The 22,025-nt window shown below is 33.7% G+C and overlaps 2 protein-coding genes across 6 annotated transcripts; one reads left to right on the top strand and one right to left on the bottom strand.

Annotated features, from left to right (window-relative positions):
- Nucleotides 1-1,745: 1,745 nt before the first annotated feature.
- LOC18095653 (chlorophyll a-b binding protein 13, chloroplastic) lies at nt 1,746-3,073 on the top strand. The gene is made up of 3 exons (XM_006370276.3): nt 1,746-1,960; nt 2,049-2,210; nt 2,411-3,073. Exons 1-3 carry the CDS (start codon nt 1,841-1,843, stop codon nt 2,918-2,920), a joined length of 792 nt encoding a protein of 263 aa, XP_006370338.1. The 5' UTR covers nt 1,746-1,840; the 3' UTR covers nt 2,921-3,073.
- Nucleotides 3,074-3,342: 269 nt separating this feature from the next.
- LOC18095652 (myosin-2) lies at nt 3,343-17,329 on the bottom strand. Of its 5 annotated transcripts, none has more exons than XM_024595446.2 (26): nt 17,084-17,329; nt 16,808-16,896; nt 15,551-16,028; nt 14,567-14,668; nt 14,324-14,467; nt 14,071-14,221; nt 13,936-13,963; nt 13,591-13,759; nt 13,431-13,494; nt 13,299-13,312; nt 13,125-13,209; nt 12,044-12,147; nt 11,790-11,928; nt 11,111-11,229; nt 10,842-10,997; nt 10,668-10,757; nt 9,926-10,003; nt 9,641-9,799; nt 8,527-8,694; nt 8,093-8,298; nt 7,872-8,007; nt 6,649-6,778; nt 6,220-6,333; nt 6,029-6,144; nt 5,043-5,255; nt 3,343-4,251 (listed from the first exon to the last, which is right to left on the bottom strand). In XM_024595446.2, exons 3-26 carry the CDS (start codon nt 15,992-15,994, stop codon nt 3,787-3,789), a joined length of 3,594 nt encoding a protein of 1,197 aa, XP_024451214.2. In that variant the 5' UTR covers nt 15,995-16,028; nt 16,808-16,896; nt 17,084-17,329; the 3' UTR covers nt 3,343-3,786. The 5 variants fall into 5 exon arrangements, with proteins under 5 accessions (XP_024451214.2, XP_052307199.1, XP_052307202.1 ...); XM_052451239.1 differs by having other exon boundaries at nt 16,808-16,869; XM_052451242.1 differs by lacking the exon at nt 16,808-16,896 and having other exon boundaries at nt 17,162-17,329.
- Between the last annotated feature and the right edge of the window lie 4,696 nt (nt 17,330-22,025).

Here is a 22,025-nt window from a genome sequence, read left to right as displayed (position 1 = left end):
ATTGATATCCCAATTTAAAATTACAATATCAATTAAATTGATATTGTGATTTTAAATCATGATATTAAAAATATATATTATTTCAGTAAAACTTTTTATTAATGTGTTAATTCACTATTTCTAAACTTCTCCATCATCTCTCTCCCTCACATCTTAACATAAAAACCGATAATCTTACGATACAAAATCCTAATAATTAATATAATTGAATTGGATAATAGGATGTGCTGCAAGGAAATATATTCTTTTTTTACAATGTAATTTCGCTAATATTGAAGAATTATACAACTAAACATAAGTTTGTTTTCACAGCGGTGTATACAATAATATTTTTTTAAATGAAAATTAGATTCAAGTGTTGTTTATAAAATCCCTTGAGTTTCCCTTTGAATAAAAACACATAATCCTTTTGCATTTCTATAAAGTTTGATTGTATGAAGCTTTAGGTCGAGGTCGTGCTTTTGAGAAGGTTAAGTGATTTTCAAACACTAAATATTCTAAAGTGTAAACAAGTAGTTTATGATTAATATAATCATAGTATAAATTGATTTAAAAAAAAAAACGAATGGAATTTGCTAAGTGGAAACTATTTGTTTTAGTACTGCTAGGAAAGGTGTTTTTTTTTATAAAAAAAAAAGCCATAAAACTGTTTTATGTATTTTGAACCTTTTATTTATTTTTTTATATTATTATCTATTTTTTATCATCTAATTAAAATAGAACTAACTTATTAAACTTGGTCAGAAATGTAATCCATGTCATTTGTTTTTTTTTTTTGTTTCTTTAAAACATACTTGCATCACCTAAATTATCACTTTTTTTTTGTTATTATTCTAATTGATACTTTTTTAATGTTTTTTTTTAAATAATTTTTAAATTTATGTTAAAGTTAATATCCTTCTATGATTTCTTGTTTTGCTTATTTTGTTTTTTTTAATAAAGGTCTTTTTTTTAAATGTTTTGTATGTATTTAAATTTTTAAAATAATATACCGATTCGTCTATAATTTTTTTTTATGTTTTATATAAATAAAATTTTAAAAAATAAAAAATATTTATTTTAATTTGTACAACCTTGTATGATATTTTTTTATATTTTATTCAATCAACTTCATGTACACATCTATTTATATTAAGTACAACCGAATATATGGCTCATGTTCTAAGATTAAATATTTTAATTTATATTCGTCTCTTATTTTTTTTATTTTCATCTTTAGTTATCATTTATTTATTAACATAAATAGTTTTAGATTTATTTAGTTTGATATATATATATATATAGGTTTTTTAATTTATATTTTAAATTATTTTATATAAAAAAACATGTCGGATAAGCTTGCATATATATTTAATTTTTTTAAAAAAAACAAATATTCAACCCACCATAAACACGAGTTAAAAGCTAGTAACTGAAACTAAATCACTTCTCAAATAATCTTGAAGACCATTCAACATGATGTATTTAAATAAATTTTTTATAAATACTGGTCTCAAGATTTGAATTTAAAAAATGAAATAATTTCTTTTCAAAAAGAGATTAACAAAACTATCTTAAGGAGAGACAAGATAATATACGAGGATAGAAGGAGATGAGTTGGCGATACTTAAAATCCTTTTGCAGCTTCCTCATTGGTTGTTTTAAACCTCTAAGACCCCCACCACCACCACATGTCTCTCTTCCGTTCTTCACCACTCGTTCTTTTGATTCTCATGCTTTCCTTCACATATAAGCTTAACACTTCCCTTTCGACGCCCTTCCAGTGTACATTTCTCTCCTCTTCAAGAGACATCAACAAGTTTTAACCTAAGAAAACACTGCTGAACGTATTTGCAAGACAATGGCATCGCTTGCTAGCTCCAGCACCATTGTTAGACCAACCCCGTTTCTTGGCAAAAGGGGTTCAAATGCTAACCCTCTTAGAGATGTTGTCTCCATGGGAAATGGCAAATACATCATGGTAGGTCTCTCTCTCTCTCTCTCCTCTAGTTGTCCTTATTTTTTTTTCCTTTGATGGGGGCTAACATGGATAGGTTCTGCTTGAATAGAGCAATGAGTTGTGGTATGGACCTGACAGGGTGAAGTACTTGGGACCATTTTCAGCTCAGACTCCTTCATACCTGACTGGAGAATTCCCAGGTGACTATGGATGGGACACTGCTGGTTTATCAGCTGATCCTGAGGCCTTTGCTAAAAACAGGGCTCTTGAGGTAACCTTTTTGTCTCCAAAATCATGACAAGTTTCTCTATGATGAATAATAATTGCCTTAGAAAATCATGTAAGATGGAATATTTTGATACAAATGCGACTTCGATATCACTAGCCTGGTACAATTCTTGGAGAGGTTTCAGTGATGGAAAGAAGGATCTTCGACAACGTCGAATTAAAACTATTATGCAATATTTTTAGGTGATCCATGGCAGATGGGCTATGCTTGGAGCACTAGGCTGCATCACCCCAGAGGTCCTTGAGAAATGGGTTAAAGTAGACTTCAAGGAACCAGTGTGGTTCAAAGCTGGAGCTCAAATCTTCTCAGAAGGTGGCTTGGACTACTTGGGCAACCCCAACCTTGTCCATGCCCAAAGCATCCTTGCTGTCCTTGGATTCCAAGTTGTCCTCATGGGCCTTGTTGAGGGATTCCGCATCAATGGTCTCCCCGGAGTAGGAGAGGGTAATGACCTTTACCCTGGTGGCCAATACTTCGACCCTCTCGGCCTGGCCGATGATCCAGCTACATTCGCCGAGCTCAAGGTGAAGGAAATCAAGAATGGACGGCTAGCCATGTTCTCCATGTTTGGATTCTTTGTTCAGGCTATTGTTACTGGAAAAGGTCCCCTGGAGAATCTCTTGGACCACCTGGACAACCCTGTTGCTAACAACGCTTGGGTCTACGCCACCAAGTTTGTGCCTGGGTCATAAATTAACATTTAATTTCTTGGATTAGAATGGAAAGACCTTGCCTGAATTGTCATGGTTCCTGTATTTCTAGATTAAAGACTTCGTATCGTTGAGATCCAAAGTAAATTGTATAACCTGTTTTATTGTGTGATCCAGTGTAAATTGTTGTGACGACTGAAGGTTTTCTTAATTAAGATGAACCTCAAACATGGATGCATGGCATCAATGCTATACAAACCTACTGCCTGCTATGCCACTGCATCAAATATTTGGTGACCTGACAAAAAAACCATGACGGATATTCAAGAAAGTTAAAAACACCATGAGAAACAGCATTTCTAATTGATTGATTCAACTTTCAAGCAATGTTTCTTCCAAATATGAACTTGGTATTTGCATGAACAAAACAATGACAGCAAAGTAGAACAGAACAATGCCGATGCTTCAGGGGGGGAAACAAATTACTTACAATATACTTGTTATGATAGAACAACATAACAAGCAATACAGCAATTTCACAATTGGGACTACCAAGTTCGTCCTTGCATCTACGCTAACAAAATATACAACTGACTTCCACTAAAAAAAAAAAAAACTGGGACAGGAACAAACCTATCTGGCTATTCACATGGCCGTCAATCCTTCCACCAAGCAACAAAAATTGGTAGACGCGTACAATTTCTCTACACTACCCTCATGAAATATACATACCAATTGCAGTTGCCATAACAAGAATAAAAGCAACACATCCAGAATCGGAAAGGAAGCAGCTTCCTATAAGCATTGTCGCTCCTCGATTGCTGCTTTGAGTACTCTTCAACTTTCTCCATGTCACACCAAATATGATCATATCATAAGCTGGATCATTTTGATCCTCTCATGCCTGCCTATCTTCTCCACCATTTTCGGCGATTTCTATCAACTTCTCCATGCCCAAGTTTGTGAAGCCTTGCCTTTGTCTCCCGTAATCTAACCTTATAGTCTTTCTTCCAAGTCTCAAACTTTAGTTTCAATCTTCGAAGCTCTTCATCAGGATTCATGTTGGAAGCTGATTGTCCTGCCCTGACCTCAACTAATGCTTTGGCATCATCATCGAAATTTTGTTTCTGCAGCTCAAATTCCTTTGCGAGAGTGTTGACTACATTTACAGAGCCATTATTCTCCCTCCCTGCTCTTAAATCAGGGAAGGCATTAGCAAATATGTTGGGTGTGTTCCCACCAGGAGTTCGTGATTCCATTGAAACATTATCTTCAGAATCATAATCGCGAGGTGATGTAGAAGAATCAAGTTTTCCAGGTTGGGCTGCAGTGTTATCAGCAGCAAGACTCTTTCTGGCAGCGGCAAGACTTGTCTGCAGTAGAATTAAAGACTAATTAGTCAGGCAATGGATGCTGAGTTACTTTGCAGTTTTCTATCTTTGTGTGTGTAGGCTTGTGTGCACACACATCAATAAGAGATCAGCAATTTTACTTTCCACATATTGCATTTGAAGCTATTGATAGAGGAGAATTTACATGGATTGTCATGCATCGATATGCAAAAATTAATCTCTTAATTCTCGGCTTTGAGATGGATCATGGTGCAGAGATCAGTAATAAAGGAAGTAGCAGAAAGGTTTTGATCTCCTCAGAAGACATGGACCTGAACCAGCCCAATACCAACAAAATCTACCATTACAGCCATTGAATCATTCATCAGAGGATATTTATTAAAGTTGCCTTCTCAACTTCTCCTGGGTTTTGAAAATAAGTCCATCAAATAACATTAGAAAATTGAAGATACTACTCAGTTAAAGAGCATGACCATACAATTTACGATTCCTCCACTTTTTTATGACTCTATAGTGGGACCTAGACCAGCTAAAGAGCATTGGAAGTCCCCATGCTTATTTAGTGGATCATCATGGGCAGCCAATATACCTAATATGTACATGACAATGCTCAAACCAATTCCAATTGACAATCTAATCCTACAATCTATGTATCCAGTGAAATATAATGACAGTTCAATATAGAAGCAATTGCTTGAAATTAATTTCTCCACAGTTCTTAAATCTGTTTTAAGTTCCTGTTATACTAACCACAAAATAAAACATATGATGTATGCACTTAGTAATGAATTAATATTAACAAGCAAACTCACTTGCAATGATAACATCTGCATCTGCCACATCTCTTCCATTGCTTTCATTTTTGCCTCATAATCTGACCACCTTTTCTCATACTGTTGTAATTGCTCTTGCAGTGCAGCATTTTCCTCCTCCTTTTGCCCAATTGTTGCTTCTGCTTTAACAACCCTTTTTTGGAGCTCTGCCAAAATTGAAGTCTGAATGTCAATCTGCTCTTGTGGTATGACCTGATCAAGCACGAGAAGTCAACTTCTTAGCTCTTCAAAGATGCTTGATATGCACAGAAAAAACAAGGAAAAGGCCTCTCTAAATATTGCACATGTCAGAGCATACATGAAATCTCATCACAGTAGAATGGAACAACATAATTGCACCAATGTTATACCCAAAGTATAGCGTTCAAACAGACAAGGCCAAGGATTAACACTGCCCTGAAAGGTTGCAGTTCATCAACAAATGCCATCTATCATAGGTTGAATATAATGCATTATAGCAGGCAGACCAACGACAGTAAATGCAATTATTTATTGTGCACATTGTTTTATTGAATATCAAGATTTCAGAAGAAAATACAGTAGGTTGACTGAATACATGATATGGAAAAGGTCAAATACCTAGAAATCAATTCAAACCAATGAAAGACAAACACTATACAGCCAGAAAGAAGAATGTATTTGGACATTCAACAAATGAACCTGGCATCCATACAGCTTAAAACTGTGGGTGGGTGTGTGCAGAAAAAATCTGTACAGATGCATAATAGTGATACAAATTTCAGCCTTGTGGCCCTTCCTCCCATGATGAGTTTCATAAGACAAATAACATAGGAAATACAACTAATTGAAAGAAATCTTGCCAGAAGCCAGAGAAACCAAATACGTGCAAACTTCTGTACATTATATTTGGGAAAGACAGTGACCAACAACCAATTTCAACAAAGGGACAAAAAAGAAAATAAAATCAGGTTGTTGAAACGAAATAATTACACCAATGAGCGTACCTTCACTTCTGAAATCTTCTTGCCTGGCTTTCTTTTAGAATTTGAATTCTCATGGATTAACCACTTCATTTTATGCATATTGTTGAAGTGCTTTCGAGCCAACCACCCCCGGATTACTGCAGGGACAAGTAATGAGAATATTGTATCTAACAGACAAAAAGTAAAAATCAGCAATAAATAACAGCATTTACCAGATTGTAAATATACAGCTGCCACTAGCTGCTCGTCCATTGCTATGGGAGCCCTAGCTGTGCACTTCTTTTTAATGTGATTGAATTTCCTTCTTAAGTTTTCACCACGGACAACTGCATCTCAATAGTAACTTGAATCAAATGCTGAGCAGAAAATACTTAAATAATCAATAACAAGCTCCTCAGCATCCATCCCAAAGGAACAGACTATGCTAAAGCTGCCTGACAACTGATTTTGGTGCCATATAGCAAAAACATACAGAGCACCAAGGACAAAGGACACCTAAAAACAGAAAATACGATTTGTATTTGTATTTGTATGGTGCAAAGAAAATGTGAGCCAAAATATGAAATTACCAAGACTACAAACCAAATGATAAAAATCTCAAATGAGACATTGAAATTTGTTTTTGAAGAATAGTGCATTACATGATTGTAATATCATCACTCCTTGTTTGAGTTCATGGAAATTGTGACGGGCCTGGCCACCACGGAAGTATTTTTGAACCCCAACAATACCTTGCAGAAACTGTTTTCTCTGCTCTTCTAATGTTCCAATCTGTGAGCCAACAATAAGAGTCAGGGAACTAGTTAAACATGAAAATCTTGCTACAAGCAAAGAGATTTATTCAAACCAATTCCTGAAAGTAGCATCAAACTAATGTGTGAACTCAGCTATGTTTTGCTCTTAAATTGGGTAAATGATGATATTATTGTACACAGAAGAATAGATTGTACCTCCACGTAATGAAACATGGAAATATTACAAGCAAGAACAGAGAGGAGCCAGCAACCCAATATTGTTCCAGCCACTTTAAATTTTTCTAACTCGTCTCTTCCTTTTTCTGATCAAAACCCTAATCTAATACACTGGAGTGCATATAAGCAATTGATACTTAAAGCAACAGCCAATCAAGGCCACAAGGACAAGCAAATGTTCGCAGAAATCAAAGCTAACCAGTATGATGACAGCAGCCATATATAGCTTGATCTATTGCACCAGGGCAGAAACAAACCAAGCCAAGACAAGTAGAGGTTTGTTCCATTCAAGCTCTATGTGGTTTAATTCTAAAAAGCTTGAGAAATAAATTTTCTAATGGCAGCTCAAGCTTGGAACTGTTGCAGACCTTGGATCTATTGCACCAAAGAAGAAACAAACCAAGCCAAGACAAGTAGAGGTTTGTTCCATTCAAGCTCCATGAGGTTTAATTCTAAAAAGCTTGAGAAATACATTTTCTAATGGCAGCTCAAGCTTGGATCTGTTACTAAGCTTGACAAGCTTTGATCAGATCTTAAGCTCCTTTATTCCATTAACACTGGCAAGAGCCATGCACTCAAAACTTTTACTTGGTCATCTTACACTATTGTTAGTTTTTTTATTTATCATTATTTTTTTTCATCTATTATGTATAAAACACTTTCTGTTAAGACTTTATTTTCTAGACTGTGCCAGGGTAATTTAATATAAAGACAATCCAATGATTAAATACAGCTCTGGAGGTTTAGCAAAATACACCCTGTCATCAAGTCCATGCTAAAAGGCTGAATTACAACTTCTGGCCATTAAAAGCAACGCAGATATAATCCATAAACACCATATTAGAGGAAATAACAAAACATTTATGAACTGTGAAAATAACATGAGTACATACCTGGCCCATCCGAAGATACACTTTGGTGTAACCAACTTGATACATTTCAGGGAGGACATTAAAATTTTTGAGAACAGCAACTGACAAGCTTAATGGATCCTGAGATACATTTGTCTCCGGGAGCAGGAAACCATACCTAAATCAAGTGCAGGGTTATGATAGGAACGATCAGCTTTAAAATAAGGAATTATTGGAGAACTAACAGATTGTATCTTATTTACCTTCCTGCAAATTCTTGATGAGTCATTCGAGTAGGATATCCAGATCTTGAGATCCTCACAACCTCCAAAACTCCACAACATCGGAGTTGCTTTGAGACAAGATCATCTTCATACTGGCCAGGAAGCTGCTTAGCATTTGGTTTTATGCAGCGAATGAAGTGAGGTGTAGTTTTCTCCAACTGGTGCATTAGTTTGAAGAGTTGACTCTGCAGGCAGGAACAACCACTCAACATTTTGCAAAATACAAATTATGCCAGAATGCAGATAAAAAAAAGGTTGATGCTGTTGCCAGAAGAATTATTATTTTGCTCAAGCACAAGATACAATTTTTAGTATGCAGCGATCAATTCTAGAGCACCAAAAATCAACCAGTAAAAGTGTTCAAAATGCCAGAAAATTATAATTGTTATGCAGAACAGTAGAAGCTTATCTACCTTGAACTTTGTGCCAACACTTTGCATCGAGGATTCCGACCCACCAAATTGGCTGGATGGACTTGCTAATTTCAGTAATTGACAACCACATGATGATAGCAATTGGATGAAATCAGAGTGCATTGGATCTCGGTTCTTTTCCAGAAAGCCATTTGTATCATACACAACCTGACAAAACTCCAAATATTAGTTTATTCTTTAACCTATTATCAACTTAAAGGTTCAGAAAGAATAAAAGTTTCGATGGATCAGAGTCAAATGTAATTTTAGCTGACAGCTGGAGATGCTACTCAAACAAAAGAGTAAAATATGCCAAATACAAGAAAACGTACCCTCTATCAAAATAAATATCTTAGAGCATTTTCAATTATGAGAAATTACTTGTCTCATTGCTAAGATGCAAATAAATATTAAAACTTGGATTTAGAACAAATGAGTTCTGACATTAAGAGTTTCCTTTTTAAGTTTTTGGCATCAATTCCAACTTCTGAGAAAAATTGAAGCTATAAAAGCTCTACAGAGTTTCATCATTGTAGCTTTATTCTACAAGTGGATCAAATTTGCAACAGGTACTTGGCCATGATTAGATGCTGCAATATAATCGTTTCCTATTATCTAATTAACTACTTAATAATAAGAAAATCCTAGAAGGAAGAAATATAAGCAGGAAGATATACAGCACCATGTTGCATCTTCAGTTATCCCGCATTATATGGAACTTTTTTTTTTCCAGAATTGTTAATAATTAAATTTAAAACATGAAAATCATGAGTGAGAAAAGGGTGGAAAGATGGATTATGCAGAACAGCCGCCAATGGACATAAAGAAATATCTGCAAAATCATTAATAGTACAAGGGTTGAAGTCTTCGTAAATATCAGATCCCTATTTACAGGCTTTTTTTGTAACTTTTAATGACTTTTTCTGCGGTCAGTTGTTGTTGTCATCATGTAAGATTTTTCTTAAGCAAATTATGAACTGCTTTACATGTATTCATTTCAAATCTAACACGACGGAACAAGCAAAAACCCTGATTGAACTAAAGCTGCCAATCTGACTTAAACATTTCAACAGAGCAAAAAATCATAGCTCCTCAAAAGTAAACTATAACTCACCTCTCCAGCGTAATGACAAACACCAAAAGCCCTGCCTCTTTCACCTTTAAAGCAAGGATTACCATTCAAATATTGCTTGAGCTTATTGGCAAAGGTTAAATCAGTGGCATTGGGGAAATTTGATTCCTCATCCAATAACGACAATAGCCCCAAAGGTTTCTGCAGAAACCAAAACAATTAAGGAGCGACCACCTTAAGTATAAGGCAAGCATTTTGATATCACATGCCTAGGAGAACTCTAAATATGCATGTGCAGGACATAGACAAGAGAAGCTGTTAAAATACCTTCTCAAAGAGATTTAAGCACTCTTGGTTATCCTCAAAATCAACTTTAGTCCAATCAATCCCATCCTCTTCATACTCCTGCAATTAATAAATAAAATGGTGAGTTTGACAGTTAAAACAATCAGATTTCATTAACCAAATTCTTAAGCAGGAAGGGGGGGGGGGGGGAAATAAACCCAAAAAGTCAATGAGACTTTATAGTTGAGGAAATAAAAGAATCCAAGTTTTAAAATCGAGAAAAATGGTTTGCGATAATTAGTTGGTGTGATCAGAGCAATGCAGACCTAAAATATGACTTTCTACACATTTTCTAAATACAAACATTTTAAAATGCAACTGACATGTTAGCACAGAAATTTAACTGAATACTTATATGCTTCAATATTGGAGTTGCAACAATCTACATAGATGTCACATTTGTTTCATGCCTATGACCAGGCAGCATAACTTAATGGAAACAGAGAGGCCAACAATTTTGGTGATGTATACTTCTTGATTCGCTTTTAAAAATCCCTCTTACACAATTTTGAAAGTATCAAGACAGCAAAAGCATATTCATTTCATTTTTATTAATTAGAGATGACATGTAAACATTCTTTCACAGTGAAAAAACACAGAAAATAAGTTTGTATATGAAATGATAGCATATGGATAGCATTTTGCACCATTGCAACCACGAAGGCCACTTCCATTATGATCAGCACACCCCAGTGTTGATGTTGCTTCAATATGATATGCTTACCTGCTGCTCAAGTTTAAATAGATGCCGGTTGAAATGTTGCTGCAGCCTCTCATTTGCATAATTTATGCAAAATTGCTCAAAGCTATTATTCTGAAAATGTAAAGAGGTGATCATCAGGGACACAAGTGTAGAGCACTAAAAGTCTCACCACACAGATAGATAAGATTTATAAACCTTAAATGACTCAAATCCATAAATATCAAGGATACTTATGGATCTCCCAGTAATCATCAGTTCACCCACTTCAAATGACTTGTTTATTTGTACCACAAGCCACTCAAACAGGTCTGCATAGATAAACTTTGACAATGCATCTCTTCTATCAATAGCCTGAAAAGAATACGATAAGGAACCCTTAAAAAACCATGTATCACCGGTGAATATACAGTGCTTTTGGGGTAACGCGTGGGTAAATTTGTTTTCAAATGAAGAACTAAACATGCCTGCTGCATTGTCAATTTTTTAGCAATGCTATCCTTTCCAGCTTGGATTTTATGGCTTGATAGAGCCAACATCAGATCCTGGGCACTGCAATTTAATAGCCTGGCAGCACTGTTAAAAGCTGCCAAAAGGAAAACAAATGGAATCAATCTTATTTCAGAAAAATCACCATGGTATACCAGTGATAGCATGTCATGAATTTAGCATTGCCTCATGCAATGTGCATGTTTGAAGATCCATTATTAATCAAAATCATTGGATAGATCCATTCCACTCATTCAACTGAATGTTTATATCAGCAGACATTCAAACACATTCCAGGTGTTATTGATCATGCAAATACTATTTCAGCATGATACTTGAGATGAAATTGCACAAATGATTATGCTCATCCAAATTGCCATAGGAAATCCAGGACCAAACTCATTAAACCCCATCTCTTTCCATGAAAATATTCTTCCTTTAGAGTTAGGAAGACACCAACTCTTGAAACAATGAACAGATTCAACTAGGCACTTGCACCTTTTTTATGATGACTCGAGACAAGCTAATCAAACAAAAAACAATCAGTATGTGATTTCCCAATTCCATTTATGGTGAAATAAGAGAAAATAAGATGTCAGCTATCGTCAAGTACTGAAAGCTGGCAATTCAATTTACTCAAATTGATATCACTCTTACCTTCATCGGCCAATGCCTCCACATGATTTTCGTTGTCAATTACTTGAAATGAAATGTTTCCAAGCCATAATACTGCAGCAAGCATTGCAAATGCCTGCTCTTGATCTTCTTTGTGAATTTGAACAGTGTCCAGGGCTTCCTGGGGAGATAACGAAAATAACACACAAATAGGGAAAGATGGATGCTTATGACCATGAAATAAAATGAAGTGACAGTGGGCCTTCAACCCATAAACAGACAATCATTTGAATTACCACAAGCTTATGAAACTTCATGCCATCATCAACACCGTCGATTACCAAGCACTCACTCTGGTTAAGATACTTGTACTCACTGGCCATTTTAAGGTTAAGTCTATCTGCAGAAGAAACAAGAAATTACCCCAACTTATGAATCAATTGCATAGTGGAACATAGAAGTAGAGAACACATGATATATGTTTATCTTTTCAAGAAAAACAGCTGGAACATAGAAGTAGAGAACATAGAAGTAGCATGAGAGTTTCTGATTGATAACTACAATAAAGCCTTCCCAAACTAATCTCAGTCAGCTATATGGATTTATGATTGACCATTAACAAATTTCAGTGTGTTGTGTCCTCTACTATTATTAATCACCAACAAAATTAGCATATAGAGAAGGTTCAAGCAATTGGATGATCTTCCATTTGGTTACAAAAAACATCTTTCCAATTTTGCAGATTTCATTTTCTTTTTTAACAGGAAAAGGTGTTCATTTGGCTGAACATGAAGAACTGTTTCCAATTATGAAAAATCACAAATGCATTATATTTTGAGAAAGACAACATAATACGTAAATACATTGATCAAGCATGAATATCAAAAAACAATAACAAATTATTATAATCTGAGGGCACAACAAGGATTTACAGGCTTCAACCACCAATGAAAATAAAAGCAATAACAATCTAAGAAAGGAAAAGTACTTTGGTAATAGTGAGTATCAAGAAACTGCACGACAAAGTGGATGACACCAGATTTTTTTGGATGCTAACAGGGTCAGGAAAAAAAAAAACTTGAACTTGGTAGGAGCGAATGTTGTCCAGATGAAAAACAAAGCAAAATTGTATACAAGTTTCAACATAAACATGGAAAAACAAGGACTCACAAGAGCGAACCTTCATTTCCCAGTGCAACTAACATTCAGTTGAGATTCTAGAAGACATATATAGTTATAGACACGTGAGAAACTATTAGCCTAAGCAGCATTATGTCAATGCTACTAGTTCAGCCCTTTCTGTTCTGTGAAAGAATGGAAAATACATGGATCCCATCCCATACAAGGTACTGAGGTAGCATAACGCAAAAACAGTACCTCTAAGAGTCGATGGAGCACCAGCACAAAGTTGATAGAAGATATGGTATGATCTTTCACCATTGGCAAGCTGAACTACTCTTGACTGGTCAAATGAGAACATGTAATTTCAGAAATGTATGGTGATGCTGATTGACATTCCAAGCTAAAACTTCAGAAGCAGGGGTAACTTACCTTTTCGAGTAGGACTATCAACAATTATCATCGGCGAATGGTTTTTGAATATACATGAGTTCAAGTTAATCAGTACCCAGATATCAAATGGCAGACTAATAATGACAATCTATTCAACTTCAACATACTTACAAGTTTGGATTTTAGCACCACGAATCTTTCCTGATGCGGTAAAATGAATTTCAATCAACTTTCCCTGCACCAATTGAGAATTACCTATAAACCAAATTGCAAGAACAACAGATTTAGGAATCTAACCCAACAAGAAGAAAAAGAATTGGTGACAACTTACAAATCTACTAGAGTTGTCATTCCTGGATGTTTTTGCATTCCCAAATGCTTCAAGTATACAATTGGTCTGAAGGATTTCATACTCCATACCATCATTGCCACAACCAAGAGCTGCCAAGTACTGCATAGCATACTTTGCTGTCTCAGTTTTCCCAGCTCCACTTTCACCACTGTAGGATAAATAATAAAAGTGACTCTTCGGAGCAGCAGAAATATCTCAATTGCTCATGAAACATGAAAGAGGCAATTAAAGCTGCATAAAAGAAAATACCACAAGACAACAAGGGAAAATATCATGGAAAAGCTCCAAATTAGACTACATTAATGAAAGAAAAAGGCAACAAACCTTATGATTATGGATTGGTTCTTTTCATCTGCAAAACCGCAGACAGGAAAAAAAAAGAATGAAGAAATAAGAACTCTCAGAAACGATACTAACTTCAAACTCAAATGGTGAAAGGAAAAAAAACGATTCATCCACCTCTCATCATCTCATTATAAGCAGCATCTGCTATAGCATAAACATGAGGGCTGTCCTTAGCATTCTGCTTGTAAGAAGTGAGGGTTTCATTTCCATAAATTGGAATGTCTTTAAAAGGATTGACAGCAATCAAAACTGGCCCTGCTTTACTCTGTGGAAGGAAACACAAGAGCCAGTCAAAGTCAAGCAGAAAGGAAACATAAATTTGGTTTGCAAGGCAATTGCATGACCATCAGAATTATATTCTACTCACATAAATCAGATCCTGAGCATATCTGTGCTTAACATTATGAAGCACAGAAGGTTCATTTAAATAACTAAGCTGTATGAGATCATCTACACCCTCAAGGACATCAGGATTTGCAGGTATGAGCTCTTCTGTAGACACTTTGATAACCTAGCAAAATGACAAGCATTATTGCATATATAATCCACCAAGGAAGTAACCAGCACATGTTTAAATAGAATCAGGGATAAAAGGAGCTTATTAACTTACAGTTCCTGATGAAAGTGAAACAGTTGCTTCATCCCCTGAATTTGACTGTATCTTTCCTATCCCCCACTGCCCATTTGGGAGCCGACACCAGACACGTAGCCTCTGGAAAAAAAAATGTGTAAATTAATGTTACAATTCTCACAAATTTAAAGAAAAAGCAGAGAGAATTTTCACACAAAAGTATGCTCTTCTCAAAACAAATCTGGTGCCTTCTGGGAAGCTACTGTAATAATTGACAATAAAATAACAAATCCTTAGTATCTAGCCTCTCTAAAAACTTCAGCTACAGTGCATCTTCTAATTTAAATTACTTACTATTTGAGGGTGTTTGGCACAGCTTTTGCTACTGCTTTTAGGTGCTTTGGGCTTAAAAATGCATTAAATTGATGTTTTTTAGTGATTTCTGATGATTTTGATGTGCTAATGTCAAAAATAAAAAATAAAATTGAAAGAACGCATTTTCAAGCAAAAAGCTATTTTGAAAAGCACCCTGCACCACAATCCTAGACACCCATTTATGATAAAAGGTGTCATCCAAGTACACACTACGTGATACCTACTAACTCATCTCAACAACACAACAAAGTTAACTTGTATCTTCTTTCGCATTCTGCCCCACCCACCATAAACCATTAACAATAACAACTCTGCTCTTTCTTCAAAGTTAGTCTTCCAGTAAGTACAGCAATATAGAATAGGAACTACTGGTCTCTTCGAGCTTAAGTACCCCTGCTGCTACACATGACACCAATGAATTCTCCATGATTAGAAACTTTCTTTAACTCTTAAAATTACTATTTCTGCCGTGTAATTATAACAAAAACCTTAACTAACAAAACATGCATAACAAGAAACACCCAAGCATTCCTCTTCTTGCAACACGAAATTGCAAACTAATAATAATATTACACACCAATAACCAAGTTAATCCAACAAAATAAGAATAAAAACCAAACACATTAATTAATTTTTTTCATCAGTTACCTTCTTGATAAAATAACCAATGTTATCATCCCACTCTGGCTCTTTCCCCTTTGGCACTGAACCCGTGACTGGTCCCTTCGCTTTCTCATTATTCTCTTCTACATACGGATTAGAATCCACACAATTTTGATCTTTCCTCATTTTCTTGCTTCCAAAACTCCCTGATTTGTACCCTAACTCCTTCTCCTTTCTTTTATTATACTCCTTCACTTTAGTAACTCTTGTCTCCACTTTGCTCTCCACTTGTCCATTGGAACCAACTTTAAAGTCTGTAGGCAGTGAGTGGCGTGCCGATGGAAGCCGTGCCCTAGAAGCAGGCCGTGCTGGCAAAGCGGGCGGCAGGTCCTTTGAATTCTCCAAAGCCTCATCTCGTCGCCGCAGCGAATCTAGCATCTCCTCCAGAGAGCTCCTTGTCACCGCAGCTGGTGATGCTGATAACATCATTTTTATCGCCAATTTTTCTTCCAATGTCAAAACCCTGAAAAAATGACACACCAGTAACTCATAATCTTTAAGAAGAACGCTCAAAGTGGGACCTCCAAAATTAGATTACAGTCAGGATTTCTCGTAACAACTTGGGATCGATGCTTGCGTTTATGAGGCCCAGAAGGTAAAAGAAGATGACACAAATTGGGTTTTTCTTTTCTGTTTTGTTTTTTCTCTATTGAGTCAAAAATTGAATAAAAAAATAGAAAGAACTGATTCAACAACAAACTCTAAAATTGTCACCAAAAGCTCAGAAACTTGTAATTCAGTACACAACACTTTCAAAAAAACAAAACAAAACAGCTTAGATCATCTGCTTAAGATCAACATGGGACCCGCAAACTTAAATTAACAACTAATGACCGGTGATTATGAGGCCCGAAATGCAAAAGAAAAGGGAAGAAACTCAACTTGACACCATCTTTGCAATAAATTATTATATATACAGAAAGTTTCTAACTTGGGGTGGTTTTGTGATTAAAACAAATATTAAAGAGGAACAAAAAAAACGAAGAAAAGAAAACTATAATTCAACAACAAGTCGTTAATTGTTACCAAAAGCTGAAAAATTGGGATTTATTAAGGACAGCTTGACAGCTTACAAACCCTAATCTGGATCAAAACTACAAATTTCCAGAAACAATAAAGAAGACAAAAATCTCAAATTCAAAATAAAAACAGCTTCTTGTCTCAAAAACTCAAAATTGATGTTTAGACAAGACAACAATTCAATAATAATAATAATAATAATAATAGAACAAGTATACTTACAATTGGTAACCAGAAACTCGAAATCTTTGTCTCCAACAAACGCCACCTTGTCCACTTCGAAGCTAAAGACCCAAAAAAGAAACCTTAATCTGGACAGAAATTTAAGGCTAAAGGTTTTAAGAGAAGGCGAGATTTACAGGTGGAAACAAGAAAAAAAAACTTCGTTTTAAGGAAAAAAGAGCGTAAGTTACGAGGGAGGTTGAAAGAGTAACAAAATGCGGTTTAAGTTTTGTTAAGAAAACAAAAAACAAAAAACAGAGAGAGAGAGAAACAAACCTTGAGACAACAAGGAAAGAGGGAAAAAAGCTGTTTTTTTATAGAAAAAAAAAAGAAGGAAAAACAGCAGAACAGAACTTATTACTAGGTTTGATGAGGTTGTTGTTGTGGGTAGTGTCGTTGTTGTTGCTGCTTTAAGGTTTTCTTCTTCTTCTTCTTTTTTGTAATGTTGTTTGTGGTTGCAGGAATTCAAATTTTGTGCTCGTTAGGTGGTGAGGGTATTTTTATTCGTTTCTTGACAAAAACGGTTTATTAGATCTGATAAAAAAGATGATGGATAAGGCAAAATGTTAAAACTTTGCTTCATAAGACGCACAACATTTGGCACCGTAATGCTAACTCTTTAAAAAATTTTAAAAAAAAAATTAATTTTTTATGATTTTAATAGAATAATATTAAAAATAATTTTTAAAAAATAAAAAAATATTATTTTAATATATTTTTGAATGAAAAACATTTTAAAAACTAATCGTTACCACATTCTCAAACACCCTCAATATTTAATTATTTTTTTAAGATTAGAGAGGTTGTATAATTTTTTGGAAAATACATAAATTTATTTTAAAATTATTCAAAAGACTATTTAGAATTAATTTGTATTAAATTTAATTATTATATTTAATTTGAATTTAATTGATAAATAAATTAAACTCATATATTTAGAAAAGATAAAATTCAATTTATTTTTTTTCTTTTATTATACTTATCACCTTCCTTTTAATTTTTTAAAGATCTCTTAAAAAAAAAGGTAAATGACTATTTAGAAAAAAACTAGTTAACTTCTCCTGTTTAGTTTAATAAATCACAGAAGTTGGTTTTTAATTTATTTTTGTACTATTTTTAGATATTTAATTCTTTTTTAAATTCAATTCTTAACACTTAAAACAATTATAAACATGAAATTTTATTTAAACATCTTAATTTAATATACTAATTTATTTTATTTCATGTTTTTATTTTTTAAACCAAATATATTTTTATTTTTCCTGTCTATTTTTTTCTATTGACCAAATATAATGCGACTTAAAAAAGCCACGAGAGAAAATATGGAAAGTTTACCGGGGGTTTTTGGGTTGGATTGTCTTTTGGGTTTTTTTTATTTTAGGTAGAATTTACAGCTTTTATTTGGTTTAAAAAAAGTAAATATTTGAAAATTTGAGTTAATTACCGTTATAGGATTTGCTGTGTTGTTTGGGTGGATGACATTACCCCACTGAGATTCTGCTGCTTATGTGGGACTTTGTTTATTGCACTAGAAATGGAATTATATGTAATGTTGCTATCTACGACAAAAAAAAAATCTATCAATCAATCATGGATTGCCGTAATTGTTAAGAAAATTCAAGTTAAAAGTAATTCTGATCTTGAATAATTGAACCCATGGCCTACTCTTCTTCGTTATAAATTTATTTTCTTTTATTGAATACAAAATAGCAGGAGTAGTATTTTTTTTCTATGATAAATGTATTTTTAAACTAGTTTTTACATAGTTATTAAACCCGGCCCGACCCGGGACCCGGTCGACCCGGTGGCTGGACCGATTCGGGTTTGTTAAAAAACCGGTAGGTGCAACAACCTGGCAAAACTCGGGCGACCGGTGGGTCAACCCATGACCCAAGCTACTCGGGAGAACTCGGACGAGACTCGGTTCTTCTTCAAATTGGTTTCTGTCATTCGGCTTCTCTTTTTATTTCTTCATCTTCTTTATAATGAGCTATTGTTTGCAAATGCTCCAGTCGTCCATGGAAGCTGGCTCGACTGAGACATGAAAGCTGGCCCGACTGAGACAAGCTGGCTGAGAAGTTTATTACCATGCGCAAAGCCAGTCTTGGAAAAGAAACACATAAATGAATGGTTTATGCTGTTTGATTTTTAGACCTTTAATGCTACTAGAAAATAAGAATAGTGCAGAAAACAAGCAAATCGCCATTGAAAAGCTGGGTCTCTTGGTTTGGCCAATAGGTGGCTGGGAAAAAAGAGGGAGGGGCTCTCTAGTTTTGGCCAAATGGGCAGGGGTATGATTGAGAGAGGTATGAGGGAAGTTGTGGCTGGGTCTTTGTGGCAGCTACTTTGACCAAGTGAAAAGGGAAGCTTTACTGGTTTTGGGAGAGAAAATCCAAAGCAAGGGGGTCAGCGGCTTGTTTTTATTTCTAGTAGAGATAGGGAAAATTTAGGCATGTTTGTGCCCTTTTTCAAAATTTTAAATAACATATTATTTTTTAATATGAAATAAAAAAATTTAAAATATTTTTTAAAATTTTATTATTTATAACATATATAGCCTATATTCATATTGATTTTTTCATATAAAATATTAAAATTTTAATATTTTTTTAAAACAATTTCCGGGTTGACCCATAAAACCCAGAACCCGGCTCCTTAACCAAATCAATTTCTGGGCCGAGTTTAATAACTATGAGTTTATATGTTAATCAATGTTATTAAAGATGCATTGCTCATAACAATCTAGTGCATTAAGATGAATTTAATAATTTAAAAAAAATACTAACGATGAAGATTAAATTCAAAAAAATAATGAATTAAAAAAAAATTAACCATGAAGACAACCCTTTGAAATTAATAAGAGTAGTGATTAATTAAACCTTGTCGATGCCTAAAAAAATCTAGAAAAAAAATAATTAAAACGGTGACAAAATTATTGATAGAAAGGTTATTTTATTGGCATTTCTATAGGTAATTTTATTGGAATTTCCAAATGTTCAAGGCTTTCCAGCGAATTTGGCAAAGAAAGATTCTATCGGCAATTTAGTTGCCTTGGAGTTTCTAACGGGAAATAGGCAGGAAAATCTTATTTTTTGAAAACCGACGAGATACTTTCCAAAAACATGTTCTTATCAACAATTAAAAATACTAATGAAATCTAGCTTAAATACTAACAAAATATTTCTTCGGTATTGTCAAATATTTTGGTAATGTTACTTCTTTAACCTAGCGTGAAAAAGCAAAATAAAATGACGATGATCATTATTACTAGGGTTTGTTTGGCAGTGTGGTTGCGGTTGCTTTTCAAATAGCTTTTCGTGCTAAAATACATGCCAATGATGTTTTTTTATTTTTTAAAAATTATTTTTGACATCAGCACATCAAAATGATTTGAAAACACTAAAAACATATTAATTTCAAGTTAATAAAAAAATAAAAAAATTTCAAATTTTGTCAAAAGCGCTTTTGAAACGCAGAAACAAACAGAAAAGCAGGATAAAAGCACCGTTTGTTTTTGCATTTGAGCGCATTTCAAAAGTGTATTTGGCTTGAGGAGATATTAAAGAGATATTAAATTGATGTTTTATAATGATTTTGATGTGTTGATATAAAGAATAAAAAACAATTTGGAAAAAAATATAAATTAAAGTATTTTAAAGCAAAAAAACATCCTGCATCATAATATTAAACACACACTAAGATGAAACCGTGATCAAAATCATTGTTAATATTTTTTTTTCTTTTTCATGTCTGAAAGAAGAAGCTTTGAATAGCTTCCACTCAATAACAAAGTATAAAATATACCAAAATGGCTAGATAAATCATTATATAGTAATTCACATTATTTTATTTTAATTTCATCCTTAAATGCTTTTTCAATTATAGCTTTCTATGTCAAAATTAATAACTAATTTGTTAAAGAAAGAAAACATTCAGCAAAAGTAGACCAAGGTGTAAAATAAAAAGAAATCTCATGGCCAATCTCAAATTCGCTAGCAAAATTTCTATTTAGTCCACTTAATTTTTTTTTTCCTTTACAATCCCTATAGTTTTTTTAATTTTAATTTTAATTTTTATTTGCTTAACATTTTAGTCTCTCAGTTTGAAAGAAAAGAGAAAAAGTCTTCTAAAAATAATGAAGAAGAGAAAACATTATCGGTTTAGCCATTTTCTAGCGATATAAAAGATTCATATTAATATCAACAAGTTTTATTAAGATGTTTTTGAACTTTTATCATGTTTAACGGAGTAGATCTGGGTCGAGAGATTGCTTTTTTCCTAGTTTGATTTTTTTATATATATAAATTGTGTATTAATTACCATAATTGGTAAACCAGCCTAATCTTAGCAATAAATATATAATTTTCACAGCTAACACATAGGTAATTGATGATTAGTCGATGGCTAAGTCCTTCTATCATAATGGATCACGATTCATTGAATAACGAGGCACTTAGACGGATATAATTTGTATAAATAAGGTAGTTCACTTTTAAACCCTCTACTTTCCTTGGTTTAAACATTTATGGTATTATAAGATTAATTATGGCAAATCAAGACCAAGTCCCTTCTAAATTGAATAAGCAAAATCAATGCATTCATGGGGTTTATTTCACAACTTTCTTTCAAATTCAAATTTAAATTCAAAATAATAATATAAAAAAACAAATTAGTTTTGTACCCGACCCCCTCGGATTCTCCCTTGCATGGAATTAGGATAGATGTTTGAACTTCGACCCATGTTGTTTAAGTAATATTTGAGTGTGTGATAATGATTGTTTTTTAAAGTTTTTTTTATTCGGAAATGTATTAAAATAATATTTTTTATTTTTTAAAAATTATTTTGACATCAGTATATTAAAATGATCTTGAAACACAAGAAAAAAATTTTAATTTGAAGTAAAGAAAATAAAAAGTTTTCATTTTTTTTCAAAAATGCTTTCGAAACGCAAAAACAAACGAGGTCTAATTAATCTCGTAAACAAAAGGCAAGTAAAGTTCCTCTTGGCATAAATTTTTTCAAATTATTTTTCATCTTTTAACTAAACTTGTGTTATAAATAACTTTTAACTTAAATAAAAAAAAAATCTTTAAATTTGAGTCAAATTTTCACTTTTTAATGATATAATTCTTTTAGTATAGCTAAAACTGTGGCGTGTACCAATGAAGTGTTGGTCTAGCGGTTAAGGTACTGCTATATCCCTGTAATGATAGTAAT

The sequence above is a fragment of the Populus trichocarpa genome, chromosome 1, assembly GCF_000002775.5.
Source record: "Populus trichocarpa isolate Nisqually-1 chromosome 1, P.trichocarpa_v4.1, whole genome shotgun sequence".
NCBI lineage: Eukaryota > Viridiplantae > Streptophyta > Magnoliopsida > Malpighiales > Salicaceae > Populus > Populus trichocarpa.
The sequence above is the reverse complement of the archived record's forward strand: the minus strand, read 5'-3'. Positions and strand labels throughout refer to the sequence as shown.